The sequence below is a fragment of the Chaetodon auriga genome, chromosome 8 (genome assembly GCF_051107435.1).
Source record: "Chaetodon auriga isolate fChaAug3 chromosome 8, fChaAug3.hap1, whole genome shotgun sequence".
Classification (NCBI taxonomy): domain Eukaryota; kingdom Metazoa; phylum Chordata; class Actinopteri; order Chaetodontiformes; family Chaetodontidae; genus Chaetodon; species Chaetodon auriga.
In genome coordinates, this window is record NC_135081.1 from 12,754,774 (window position 1) to 12,766,821 (window position 12,048).

The 12,048-nt window shown below is 42.7% G+C and overlaps 1 protein-coding gene across 2 annotated transcripts; it reads right to left on the reverse strand.

The window, feature by feature from the left end:
* Positions 1-774: 774 nt before the first annotated feature.
* On the reverse strand, positions 775-11,704 carry LOC143324002 (transcription factor E2F3-like). Of its 2 annotated transcripts, none has more exons than XM_076736160.1 (8): positions 11,206-11,704; positions 8,899-9,019; positions 7,836-7,966; positions 7,158-7,246; positions 5,845-6,003; positions 5,334-5,448; positions 4,826-4,967; positions 775-4,412 (listed from the first exon to the last, which is right to left on the reverse strand). In XM_076736160.1, the coding sequence occupies exons 1-8, from the start codon at positions 11,485-11,487 to the stop codon at positions 4,117-4,119; spliced, it is 1,335 nt and encodes a 444-aa protein (XP_076592275.1). In that variant the 5' UTR covers positions 11,488-11,704; the 3' UTR covers positions 775-4,116. The 2 variants fall into 2 exon arrangements, with proteins under 2 accessions (XP_076592275.1, XP_076592276.1); XM_076736161.1 differs by lacking the exon at positions 11,206-11,704 and adding an exon at positions 10,856-10,950.
* Between the last annotated feature and the right edge of the window lie 344 nt (positions 11,705-12,048).

Consider the following 12,048-nt stretch of genomic DNA (forward strand, 5'->3'; position numbering starts at 1 on the left):
TGGTTAATTCAAAATATAGGCTTGTTTTTTGGTTGAATTTGTGCCTTTGAAGTCGCTGCTCTTATCCTTCAACAGAACAGGCAACCAGTGTGTTCTCTTCCAGACTTTCACTATCATCACACACAAAAAACTTCCATATTCATATTGCCTTTATTCAAATTTTCAATTACAAACACCCAGTACAAAAACAAACCCATTAACCCCCCCCCCCCAAAAAAAATACAACTCAAATTCCTCATTTAATAGATGTTAAAGAAACGTATATAACTGAACACACATCAAGTCATCACATTAGTTTACCTTTAACATTCAACAGCACACCAATACTTTCACCCATGCGTTCAAATTGCAAAAACAAAAGTAATGTGATATTACAGTTCTTTTTTTCTGTAATTAGTGGAAACAGGCAGCAATATTATAGTTTTACAGTCAATTCTTTCCTATCAAATAGTTAACTTTTCACATAACCTTTACAGAATATTTACTGATCAGCATATTGTATTTGGTAACAGCTTAAGAATAACCATAGGAAAATAGCAGGAAAAACAGTGCTCTTTCAATCTTGCCTATAGTTAACACCACATTTAGCCTAATGATAACTGTCTGTAAGGTCTAATCACACATCAGAATCACACATTGGAAATGTAGGTGTTGTAATTTTGAGTGACCCACGATACATTTTCTGACTGACTGGCAATGAAACTAGCTTTAGCGGTGCATTAAAATCTTTCACACTCCATTAGAAACCCGTGGAAACATGCAATCTTTCCAAATGGGGAAAAACGTTGAACTTGACTTTTCCATAAACGCATATAAAATACACCGATATAAATATGACTATAGGTAATTTGTGATCTATGAATCGGGGCACTTCTGTGTATGTAAGTCAAATTCTGTTCACTTATGATAGCAGCGCTAATCAAGCTAAATTATATTGCCTACGAAACTGTATTTTTGAATGGGTGAAGTTTACATTAACAAGTGGGTTTTGCTTGTGCAAAGTCAAAATGCTGTTTCAACCGGCCTCAATACTCTCCATCAAAGTGAAAAAAAGAGAAAGTTAATAGAAAAGTGGGACAGACTCCCTCACAATATTCCAAAAATAAAACGGACACACAGTGTCACAGAAGCGATGCCCCCACCCCCTCACACTTCAGCGGAGGACACGAGTCACTGATCCTGGTTCAGTGATGTATACGGACATAGTAATGTCTCCTAATCACCAGAAAAGGGCAGACAGGCTAACTGTGAATGAACGAACGACAGGATGCACGCAGTACTAAATGTGTACTTGTTTTTGGGTCGAATGTTCTGCATTTCACAAAAAAGATAATTTATGGAGAACACGAAAAACAAAACCAAGATATTGCAATTTGTCAGCTGTTGTGTCCGTTGAATGTGCACCCCATCATTCAAATTCAAGATGCAAGAGACTGGTTTAAGAGCAAAGGCATACTCATCATAAGGAGGCGGAGACGGGGAGTCTCACACTCACCGAAAAAAGAAAAGAGTGATGTAATATCCAACATCACATCGCAATAATATAAGGGTCATTTTTTTGGACAAAAGGGAATTTTAAAGACTCAAACACACTATGGCATTTACCTCTATGTCTTATTACTATTGTCCAACATTAAGTGGGAGGTAGCCTACAGTACCTTGTGCACTGAAAATTTAGAAAACTGTACATCAATTTACACATGGCAGGCTTACTCTTTAGCAAGCTTGATCTTTGACATAACTCACACATGCTGCACACACAGTTACTCAAGCGCACATCAATCAGGTCAGGGGAAGAGTTAACACTACCAGCAGCGATATTACCCACGGCCGCAGGTTCCTCTGGTTTAGAAGCCAGGGCTTCACACACAAAGTGTTTGTGTTTTGTTTTTATCATAGATGTCATCTATAAGAACAGCAATGGTGTTCCAAGAGAAAGGAAGAAGAAAAAAAGTCACATTCCCACAGCTCCTCTAGCTCCTCTAGCTGGCATTTGTTGATTGACCGCTGCAGACTCAGAGGCCCGAAACAACCCAGGACAGTACAGCCAAATTTAGTACGAAACATGGCATGGTTGCACTGAAATTGCTCCAATAACGAAGCGGGTCTATTTATCTTTTTTGTCCTTTTTCTCACTTTTTTTAATATCCTGCAGGAAGTAAAGCCCTTCATTACATGCTGAAGCCTAAATTAGTGGCTATCTGGCCCCTTGTTGTTTGGGTGACTGTGATATCATTAGTTATTCTACAGCATTAAAATCCATTAAAATTCAACACTTATTAAACCTAAAAAGACTAATACACGCCTGTCCTGTCTCCTACACTGCTTTCAGCACACGCCGAGTAGGCAGTGTGACGGTAAGTGGCTCAAAGTCAAATTTCTCTGATTAGCTCTCAGACCACAGAATAATTTCACAGCACACAGTCTAAGTGAGGAGGCATTAGGGGAAGTTTGGTTATGGCAGCTTCTGCTGATGAAGATGCAGGGGACAGGCAAAAAGCAAGTCAGTAGAGGTCTGCATCCTGCATTCACAAAGTATCAACAGGAGTATAAATTACAATATCTGTTGATCTTCAAGTCTGAACATAAGGTGTGCTAACGGGCTGGATTTCTATAGGTACATCTGGTGGTTTTTGCTTAAGCCCACATTGCCCCGGTATGATGGCTTTTGTGCTGTTAGCACACAGGTCGTGTAAGGTTAAACATCACAATATGGGTTGACATGTTGACAGTTTTTTACTCACTGACCTGTAAATTTCTACTGAGTGCACAAACTATGAAGGTGTCCAATTAATCAGTAGACTGAACAGCAGTGAACCGGTAGCAAAGTTCTCTCATTCAACCAATTAAATCCATTTTAAAAATGGAGGAAACAGAACAAGAGAAATAAATTCTGTGCCATACGGCATTTTGTAAATATTTCATCCACTTGTGGAGGCTACACTTCGTCCTCTTACGGAGCATTTAGAGTACACAGTCCCATTATTTTCATTGCCATTCCAGTTTCCTTTCAAGAGCACTCCAAAACAGTATATGGACTTCCATGCAGCTCTTAACTCATCTAAATAGAGCTTAAATGTACAAAAATACTCATACTAATGATTATAAGCCCAAATAGCACAACTGGTAACCTCACAAGTGTCTGAGCAAGCACAGCCTGCCTGTCCTAACCGTGAGATAACTGTGAATGCTGTACACCAAATGGCCTTGTTATCTTTTTATCTTCATTTAATTTCTAAAATCTTCTACACTTGAACACACAAAATGCCTAGTTAACAGTCAGCAGTATGAGTCTTGAATCACAGATCATTGGTGTAATAGAATGCGATCTTTGAGAATCCCCTCAGCCCCCACAGCACTTGGCATTAACACATCTTAAACTCAAGGACATGTCAAAGGATGGGTTACCTGAATGAATTTGGACACCTGACAAGAAAATGCATCACTGGGAGTAAACAGATCACTTTGTCCTTTCCTTGCCAAAACACGGATCTACCGGGCCACCAGATCCTCATATTCACAGGATCCTTCAAGATTTCAATAGCAAAAAACATTTCCTGCCCCCGACTCTTGAGTATTCTACTGATGGCTTTGGGTGATCATATCTGTGCACCTCGGGTGCATTTACACTTGAATTTTATTCTAAACCCAACCCAATCACCCATGTGTGTTAATGGCAAGCGGTGTGAGCATGTTTTCCTCTGAGCTGTTCGGTCTTTGTTGGTCTCTCTGTACAGTGACGTGAAGCTTGTGTCACACAGAGAGAAGGGTATCCCCCCCCCCCCCTTTACACTGAAACAAACAGACGGCAAAGGCTTTCAGGTGTCCCCGAGCGCCCAGCTACACTGGAGGCCTTACATAGCCTGAGACAAAGAGTAATGGATACGTCTTCACACTGACCAGTCATGTCTTTGTGTGAAATCATGCAAGACCATTTATCTCTCACACCATGAAAGTACATGGCATTTAGTCCCATTGGGACTGCCCTCAATGTTTCATTTCCATCTATTTAGAATTGACTTCCACTAACTAAACAGTCAGTCACAGGCATCAAAACCCACACACTGATTCTCCATCTCTCTCCCATGCAATCATCTGAATTTCTTTTACCTAATGCTAGCTGCACAGGAGATCATCCAGGCCAAGAGAGGGCATTTTATCAAAGTCACAGGCGTCAAACAAATCGCTAATTCCCTGGTCATCTCCCAAACCTAAAAGGTAGTCATCTTGGTCCAGAAGAGGAGGCCCAAGGTTTAAAAAAGGCCCCAGGGCTGAGGGGATCTGGTCTTCTGTCTGCTGGAGAAGACTGGTGTAAGGGGACGATATGGGGGAGAGAGTAGTGACGGAGACGGCTGAGGAAGAGGCAGATGGAGCCAAGGAGGAGCTGGGAGAAGCGGCCGTGCAGCTGGGATCTGTGAAAGAAACCAGAGTTGAAAAGTTATTATATCTACATGGCCATGGTAACCAGACAAGGCTTTATATGCCAAAAGTGGACCTACGCTGACCAGCGTTATGGTGCTTGTTGTTCTGGAGATCAATGTGATTTCAAACAAATGCAAATTGGGAAGACTGTGGTTCACTTATACTAACCTTCCCAGCCTGGAGAACAGTCCCAAATTCCCATCAGTCACACCTGTACTTTAAGCTTAATGTCAACATGCGAACTACAGGCATGTTTGTGTTGTATGAGTAAAAGGACCCAGTTACATATAAATGTGAGCCATGACTAATTTGTTTCTTCACCTTCAAAGAGAAAGTCAATAAAGACTCTTTGTGTTAAAAAAAAAAAAACACTGCTGCACACCAATGTCCATCTGACACAAACCTTGAAGGACTTTAAGGAAAGGCGAGTTCCCATTGATGTCCATGGTGCCATTTTTCACGGGACTCCTGGGGTCGTTCTCTTCATCTTGGCACAGCAGGACTTCTATAGGACCCTTAGTGCTGGTCAGATGGATGGACAAACTCTGGAGAGAGGAAAAGCTCAAATTAAAAAAAAACAACTACGAGTCTCCTTTCCACGTGCCCTGAACTTGTAAATGTGCCACCAACACAATATACATACCAAAGGTGGTGGACTCTGTAGTGTCCATGTAATGATGTACCCAATAAACCGGTCAGCCAATTGATGCAATAAATTTTGGCTGCTTTCAGATGAGGATTATTAATCCAGATTGTCCCCAACCCATATCTTAATTATTCATACTAATAAGTCTGTGCATGGTCAGAAGTGAATTTCCCCAAATACAAGCTACACTTCGAACGCCACGCGAGCAAGAAGCAGACATTTGATGAGGAGAGTAAGTAACGACAGATCCAGCTTGTGCACGTACCTCATCAGGGTCTGGTACTTCTAGTTTGGTGTCTGTGGGCGCTTTGACGACAATTACGGTCTGGTCTCTGAGGTTTCCCAGCTGTTTGATGTCTTGGTATGTGACATAGGCATACGTGGAGACAAAAGGGTTAAAGAAAAAACACTACACCGTCAGTACATGTTAACACTGAAAACACACAAGTCTGACAATGCTCACTACGTGTTGACAAACCTCCAAACTGCACATGTGACTGCAGTAACATAAATCTCCACCTGCTGGTATTGTAAGATATGTGAGTCACTTAGCATTTTAGGGATCGTACTGTAAAGAAAAACTGCTTTTTGTGTTGTCTGCATCACAGATTTAGCCTGATTTTGCTATTTTTAATAAAGGTCATCTCAGTAGGTCACTGTTAAAGTATCACCACTGCCTCACTCTGAGCCAGGAATCACTGAGCACCATCAATTTCACGATAGCTAGAAATCTTTGAAACTTTTGAATGACATGTCAGCTAACAACAAAAGGATATTTCTGGTTGCTTGGCAACTCGCTCATGTGTCTCACATCCAGGCTGCATCTCTGGATGAGTTGTTCGAGCCTCTGCTCTTCTTCTCCCAGTGCAGAAACTTCCGCTGTCAGTCTCTGTCTCTGGCTCAGTGCCCCCTCGACCTCCAACAGGCTGCAGCCCCTGTGAGTGAGAGAGGAGTGAACAGAGTGAACTGAAACAGATCTACCAGTGGCTCCAGCTCTTCGTTCGTCCCTGTGTCGGAGTCTCTTCCTCGTGTTTCAAATATTTGGTTGCAAAAGAAAGTGATCAGTTTTCTTTTGAACTGCCATGTTTGGTGGAGTTGGTATACCACAGATTTATGTGAGCAGACATTGCAGAGGATAATGTGATCCAGAAATTGTGGGATTGTGCTTGAAAACTCTATTTTCAACAGGCAAAAATGTTCCTTGGTTTCCTTTGTAACCTAAAAATATACTTGCAAGGCACAAGCGGACCATCTTACCATAAGAGCAATATAAATGCATGACTATCAAATGCTTTATAACGGTCATTTTATACAAGATTAGCACAATAATTCATACGGATATTTCCAAGTTAAGCATCTGTTATGGGTTGAATGTATTTTATCAAAATCCTCCAACACAAGAGAGAAAATGTTCAAGGTTCACGCACAGGAGCTCCAGACCTATTCCTGAACTGTCTGTGCTCTTAGTGATTACTGAACAAACGAGGGTAGAATTAAAATGTACAAACTAGAAAGAAGCAAGGTCTGGTATCCTCATGCTAGGTCTGGTATCCTCATGCTTTGATGTAACAGCAGCTTGCATGCAGCCACCTGCCTTCCTCTGCTCTCCAGGCTAAGGAACACAATCTGTTGATATGGCCAAAGCATTCATAACACTTTTGCCACGCCAGCCAAAGATAAACCCACTCGGATTTTCTGAGACTTTAAAAAGCTTCGACTGCAAAACAGTTTGATCACTTGTCACAAATACAACTGCTCAGTTCATGTTTTTGTGAGTTAAACTAATCTAACGTTTCATTATTTATAGAGCGATTTGATCAATCTGTGATTATTTTCCGACTGTGTCTGGGGATCCAGCTTGTAGAAATAAAAAGTACAAAGTTGTGCAAGAGAGGAAGAGAAAGAAACTGCGCTGGACACAAATAGACCTGGCCATGATTACAACCATGAGAGCTATGGAGGGAGAGGACGGATATGGTACGAAACACAAGAGACAAGATGGACAAGGCACAAACATGGAGGAGCCATGATGGGATGAATTACACAAGCAGTGTCAATTCTAGTAAGACTGAGAAAGAATAACACTTACATCCACTGAATGTTGTTCTTTGATTTCTTCTTGATGAGGTGAATGCCTTCTAGTACATTGGTGATGTCATACAGCCGCCTTTTCTGGACCTGAATACAGAGGACACAGGTCTCATCAGTTACCAACTCAGAGGTTGATTTAACTGGAAATTACCAACCAGAGCAACGCTATCCAAAACCTTTTCGATGCTTGGAATGCTGTTGCCCAACACCCAACAACTAATGGGTTCACGTTCAAGAAAAAACTCTGCAATGTTTTTACTGTTATCGTGGACGCAGGTCAACACACAGCCATTCAGGGCCCTTGACTCCACCGCACCAGTCAACTTCTCCGCCAAGTTTATGTGCTGGCTGGAGGGAGAGGCTCTGAGTGAGGAGCACACTGGACTGATGAAGTGACCGCTAGCTGTGATGTGGCTGTTGTTAGCGAGAGCTGTCCAGCAGTCTGTGGCCAGAGCTCACTTGTCTGCCCTGGCTAGCTTGACTTTTTTTACTCACAGTAGCTCCCAAAGGGATAACGTACTCAATGTCCTGAACCAGCTCTTTGAATCCCCCGCCCTCTACTGCATCGACTAGCAGCATATCCGCCTCCTCATTTAGTGCACAAACTGGGTGATGGCCTTAGATCAACACACGTCGCACATTCTCCCCCGGGGCTAACACCTGGACCTGAAATTACCTGTAAGGTTTCAGCAGCGAGGTTAAGGTCCAAAACGCCATCAGAGGACTGAGCGAGGAGGTCCACAAACTTCTTTGTCAACAGTCCCAAGGAAGTGTCGTACCGAGTCTTCTCTGGTGGAGATTTGGGTGCTGTAGTGGAGGAAAAGGGGACAATGAATTTCAGCGTAAAACTCCAAGGAAGGTCAAACACAAAACGTCCAAATAACAGTTTTACTGGACAGCAGCAAGTCCAAGTCTATCCATAATGTGAAAAAGCAAACCTGTTCACAGGGCTGCTATACTCACTGTGAGTTAAAAAACCAACAGTCGAACAGCCGCAGGTGTCAGAAAAAAGTGAACAACAGGTAAAACTGCACAATTGAATCAACATGACCACGCTGCAAGATATCCAACCTGGATGAAGCTTCTTGTATTCAGTCTGTGTCTCAACTGTGTCACAAAGATGTAGATTCAACTTTGTGGACGTTTAGGGAAACTGGTGTGGTGATTTTGTACCAAACAGGTTTAACGGCTGAAGGATGAATCATGCTGGGAAAACTGAAAGTGATTGGGGGGATTTTCCAGTCAGGAAATGTTGGAGGCAAATGACTCAATCAGTCATAATCAGTTGGGAATGTGTGATTTACATGAAAAGGGGATCGCAAGCTACTCTACACGGCAAACAATGAGTTGAAGTTAACTTTGATAATCACCAGCTGGAAACATTTTACGCAAAGCACCACGTTAGATGTTTACCAGCTGGGCTTGTATTTCAGTATCAATAGCTCTGTGTTGGTTAGCATCAGTTCCTCTCATCACAGGGTTACAGCATGTCACCTGTTGCACCCTCAAACACATTCTGTGGCTGTAATGAACTCTATAATACACTGCTGCAAATGCCACATATCATGTACACAACAACTGATGCACAGATTTTGTTTCTGTTTTCAGGTCCAATCATATTCTAGTTTAGCAGACTGTCCAGGAGACAGAACATGAAGGGCCATCTGAGAGGGCATCCTAGTGGGGTTTTAATGCAACACTAGGTTACATTGCATTACATCCTTAGAACTGATTCTTACTTCTGGGCGTCTTTAGCCTCGCTCCATTGGCTGCCACTGTCCCTCCTCTGCCTCTTGGAGTCCTGGCTGGTTCCGACTGGTACTGGTGGTCTGAATCATCGAGCGCCAACCGCCTTTTTGCCTAGGGGGATAGAACATACTGTTAGCAGCAGACGGGCATTTTTGGTCCCTTGGCAGGCCTCTCATCTGTGAGGCCACCTCGCAAGAAATGATGCAGAATGCTAAACGCACAACTTTCATATTATGTGTCTCTAGTGTCAGTCATCTCAAGCATCCTAGAGCAAAGTATTTTACTTTAATCAAAGAGTTTATAAATCAATACAGCGCACTTGCAATGCAAGTTCAAGTGTTTGCTTCCTTTTGGTCATTAAATCTAAGGTGTACTAGTCAAAGACACCATCATAAAATAGTTCCAGATATTTTTCATTAAAATTCCAATGTATCACAGAGAAACTGTGACACTCGAATGACACATGGCAAAAATTAGTAGTTGTGGTTTCTTCTTTTCTGAGCCACACCTATGGGTTTGATCACATTGCTGCACAATAATGGCAAAGAAAACCACTACAAATATACTTGTAGACACCAGATAGCCCATTACTAACACAGAAACTTTAAAGAGATCCCAACCGGTTGTCTAAAAATGGAAAACAAAAACCAAAAAAATCAAATAATTTTCTGCACCCTATTCAGCCATTTATCAAAGCTGAGTAATAATTCCCCCTATGAGCATCCGATTGGGAGCTTATGGAGCATTTGGATCTAAACCTGCACTCAAAGCACCGATGGCCACATTCATTGTCACTTCAAAGCTACATGTTGTCAATATCTAAGCTGTCACAATCCATTTGTTCTGTTGCAGTGCTAGTGTGGCCTGGCAAAGGTGAAGCCTGTTCATTACCTATGGTTTCAGGAACAGCAGGCATTTGAATTGATCATCAGTGATCAGCACCACTGTGACACAGCAATTAAGCCAGTTTAGACCGTTTTCAGCAAAATGTTTTCTACCACAACCCGAATTTGGGTTCCTGCAAACCATCGTGGTTACACAGCATGGTGGTTGAGTGAATACCCTCCTCAACCAGGGAACTCTTGTAGGTCTGTGTTGGTGAGGATCCATCCTGTTTTAGTGTCTTTGAGCAATATATATACACACACACACACACACACACAGAGTGCTGGTCTACTGCATTTCCCTCTAAACCCTTCTTAGGGGATAAGTCAATTTACCTTCAGGAAATGTAGTATATTAAGGAGGGAAAACCTCATCTACAATACTTTCTCTTCCTTAATCTTGCTCAAGTCTGAGTAAGAATAATATGCCCTCTGTTGACAGTCAAAATGTCAGCCATTTTATATCAGCAAGCAGCTTCCCCCCACCCCCTGCCTGGTCATGGCTACAGCCTGAGATACACAGGCTGGTTTAGTTCATGAAAGATGAACAGCCAGGAACAAACCAACACCCTGAATGCTGTTGAAACTATTTTGTGTGGTTTGTGCAGGTTGAGAATACAGGAAACGTGCAGTCAGCACTAAAGCAACAAACTCGAGTTTCACTTTACTTGGCATGAAAGGCATCATAACGTTACACTTTATTTACAAAAAGAGGGGCATGAAACACTTGTGCAAAATTAAGATCAAGGCCGACAACGAGTAATGTTGTCCTCTGATAATCAATACTGCTGTTAGCCTTGAAAGCTAACACATTTTCAAGCTTCATCCAAGTTGGCTTGCATGTTCAGAGACGACTGGGAGAAATATCTATCGAGTAGTTTCAAAACTGAAGTCAAGCTTTAGCCACGTATTAGCCCATGTCTTTGCAAGTTTAGCCATTTGGGTCTCGTAAGAAAGCTAAAAAAATAGCTAACTAAGAGCCAGGCAGCCCAACAATCCCCCCAACCCCCAAATTAAGACAACAGCAGCCACTAGGCCACCGCTAACGTTACTCATCTCTTACCAATATTTCCATCTGGCTGCAAGGGTGAAGCGGACTCAAAAGCACCATGAAGTTAGCATAGCACGCTATTAGGTGACAGGTCTACGTTTCTGTAAACGCAAAACTAACTTAAACTCGGCTTTTGCTTTCCTACAGTCAACAAAATACTTAACCAGCCCACTTGGGCAACTTAGCTAGCGGTAGTTAGTTAGCCACCTCGCTAGGTTGAGTCGTGGGAATGCCCTGGCTAAGCAGCTAACGTTAGCTTCTCGAACAACAAGCTCGGCTAGCATAGCAAGCTAACATTTTGACGTGTTTGTGGCTAGTTGTAGCAAGCCAAATATGTTCAAACGAGCTGTATAGATGGTTACCGGCGGTCTTCCCAGAGCGGGTCGTTGTCCTGCTCCGTTTGCTGCAGCTTGTTGTGGAGTTGTGTAAATGTTGTTTATCTGAGGTTCGGATAAACACACATTTGATGTCTGTGTAACGTTGCAAGGCGGTGAGGTGGTTATTATTTGGATAAACGTAGCGTTGGATTGACCAGGGTTTAAACGATCCGAGAGAGTTGTTAAAATGATATTATTGTCCAGAGGAGAGCCCCCAACCCCCGCTAAAATCACTTTGTCCGGAGCCGAGGAGATCCCTCTTCTCATCTTGCGTATTCGGGGTAACCCCTTTCTTGTCTCTGTACTTTCAAGCCCGTATGGCTGCTAATCCGCCGCAATAGATACAAAAATAATCAGACCAAAGTAAAGATGAGAGTCTGATTTGCCGACTTTTGTAAAGTATTTTTCCTTGAGAAGGTGCATTTAGGCAGATGCAACGGATTAAAAAGTAGCGCAACTCTCGTTTCCCCCGTCTAGAAATGGCTTCAGGAAACGGCCTGATGAATGAAGGGATACGGTTTACGCGCTCAAGAGCCCTCCCGCGAAACTCAGATTTCCCGGGAAAGTTTCAAACGGAATTTGCATGTCAAACGCTATTGGTCCTTCCGAGAAGAATCCCCGCCCGTATTACTGCTGTATTGACCAGTAACGGCTCAAGATTCGGTGCGCCACGTGTTCATTGGCAGTTGTAAACAGGCAACGTCACTCGTCACGCCTTGCGTGTTCCCTGACAGGACGCTAAGTGGCGCAAGTGACCAAGTGTGCTGGAGAGACAGGCGAAGGAGTAAATTATGTACCTACCTACTGAACAGATCTACTCGCCATATG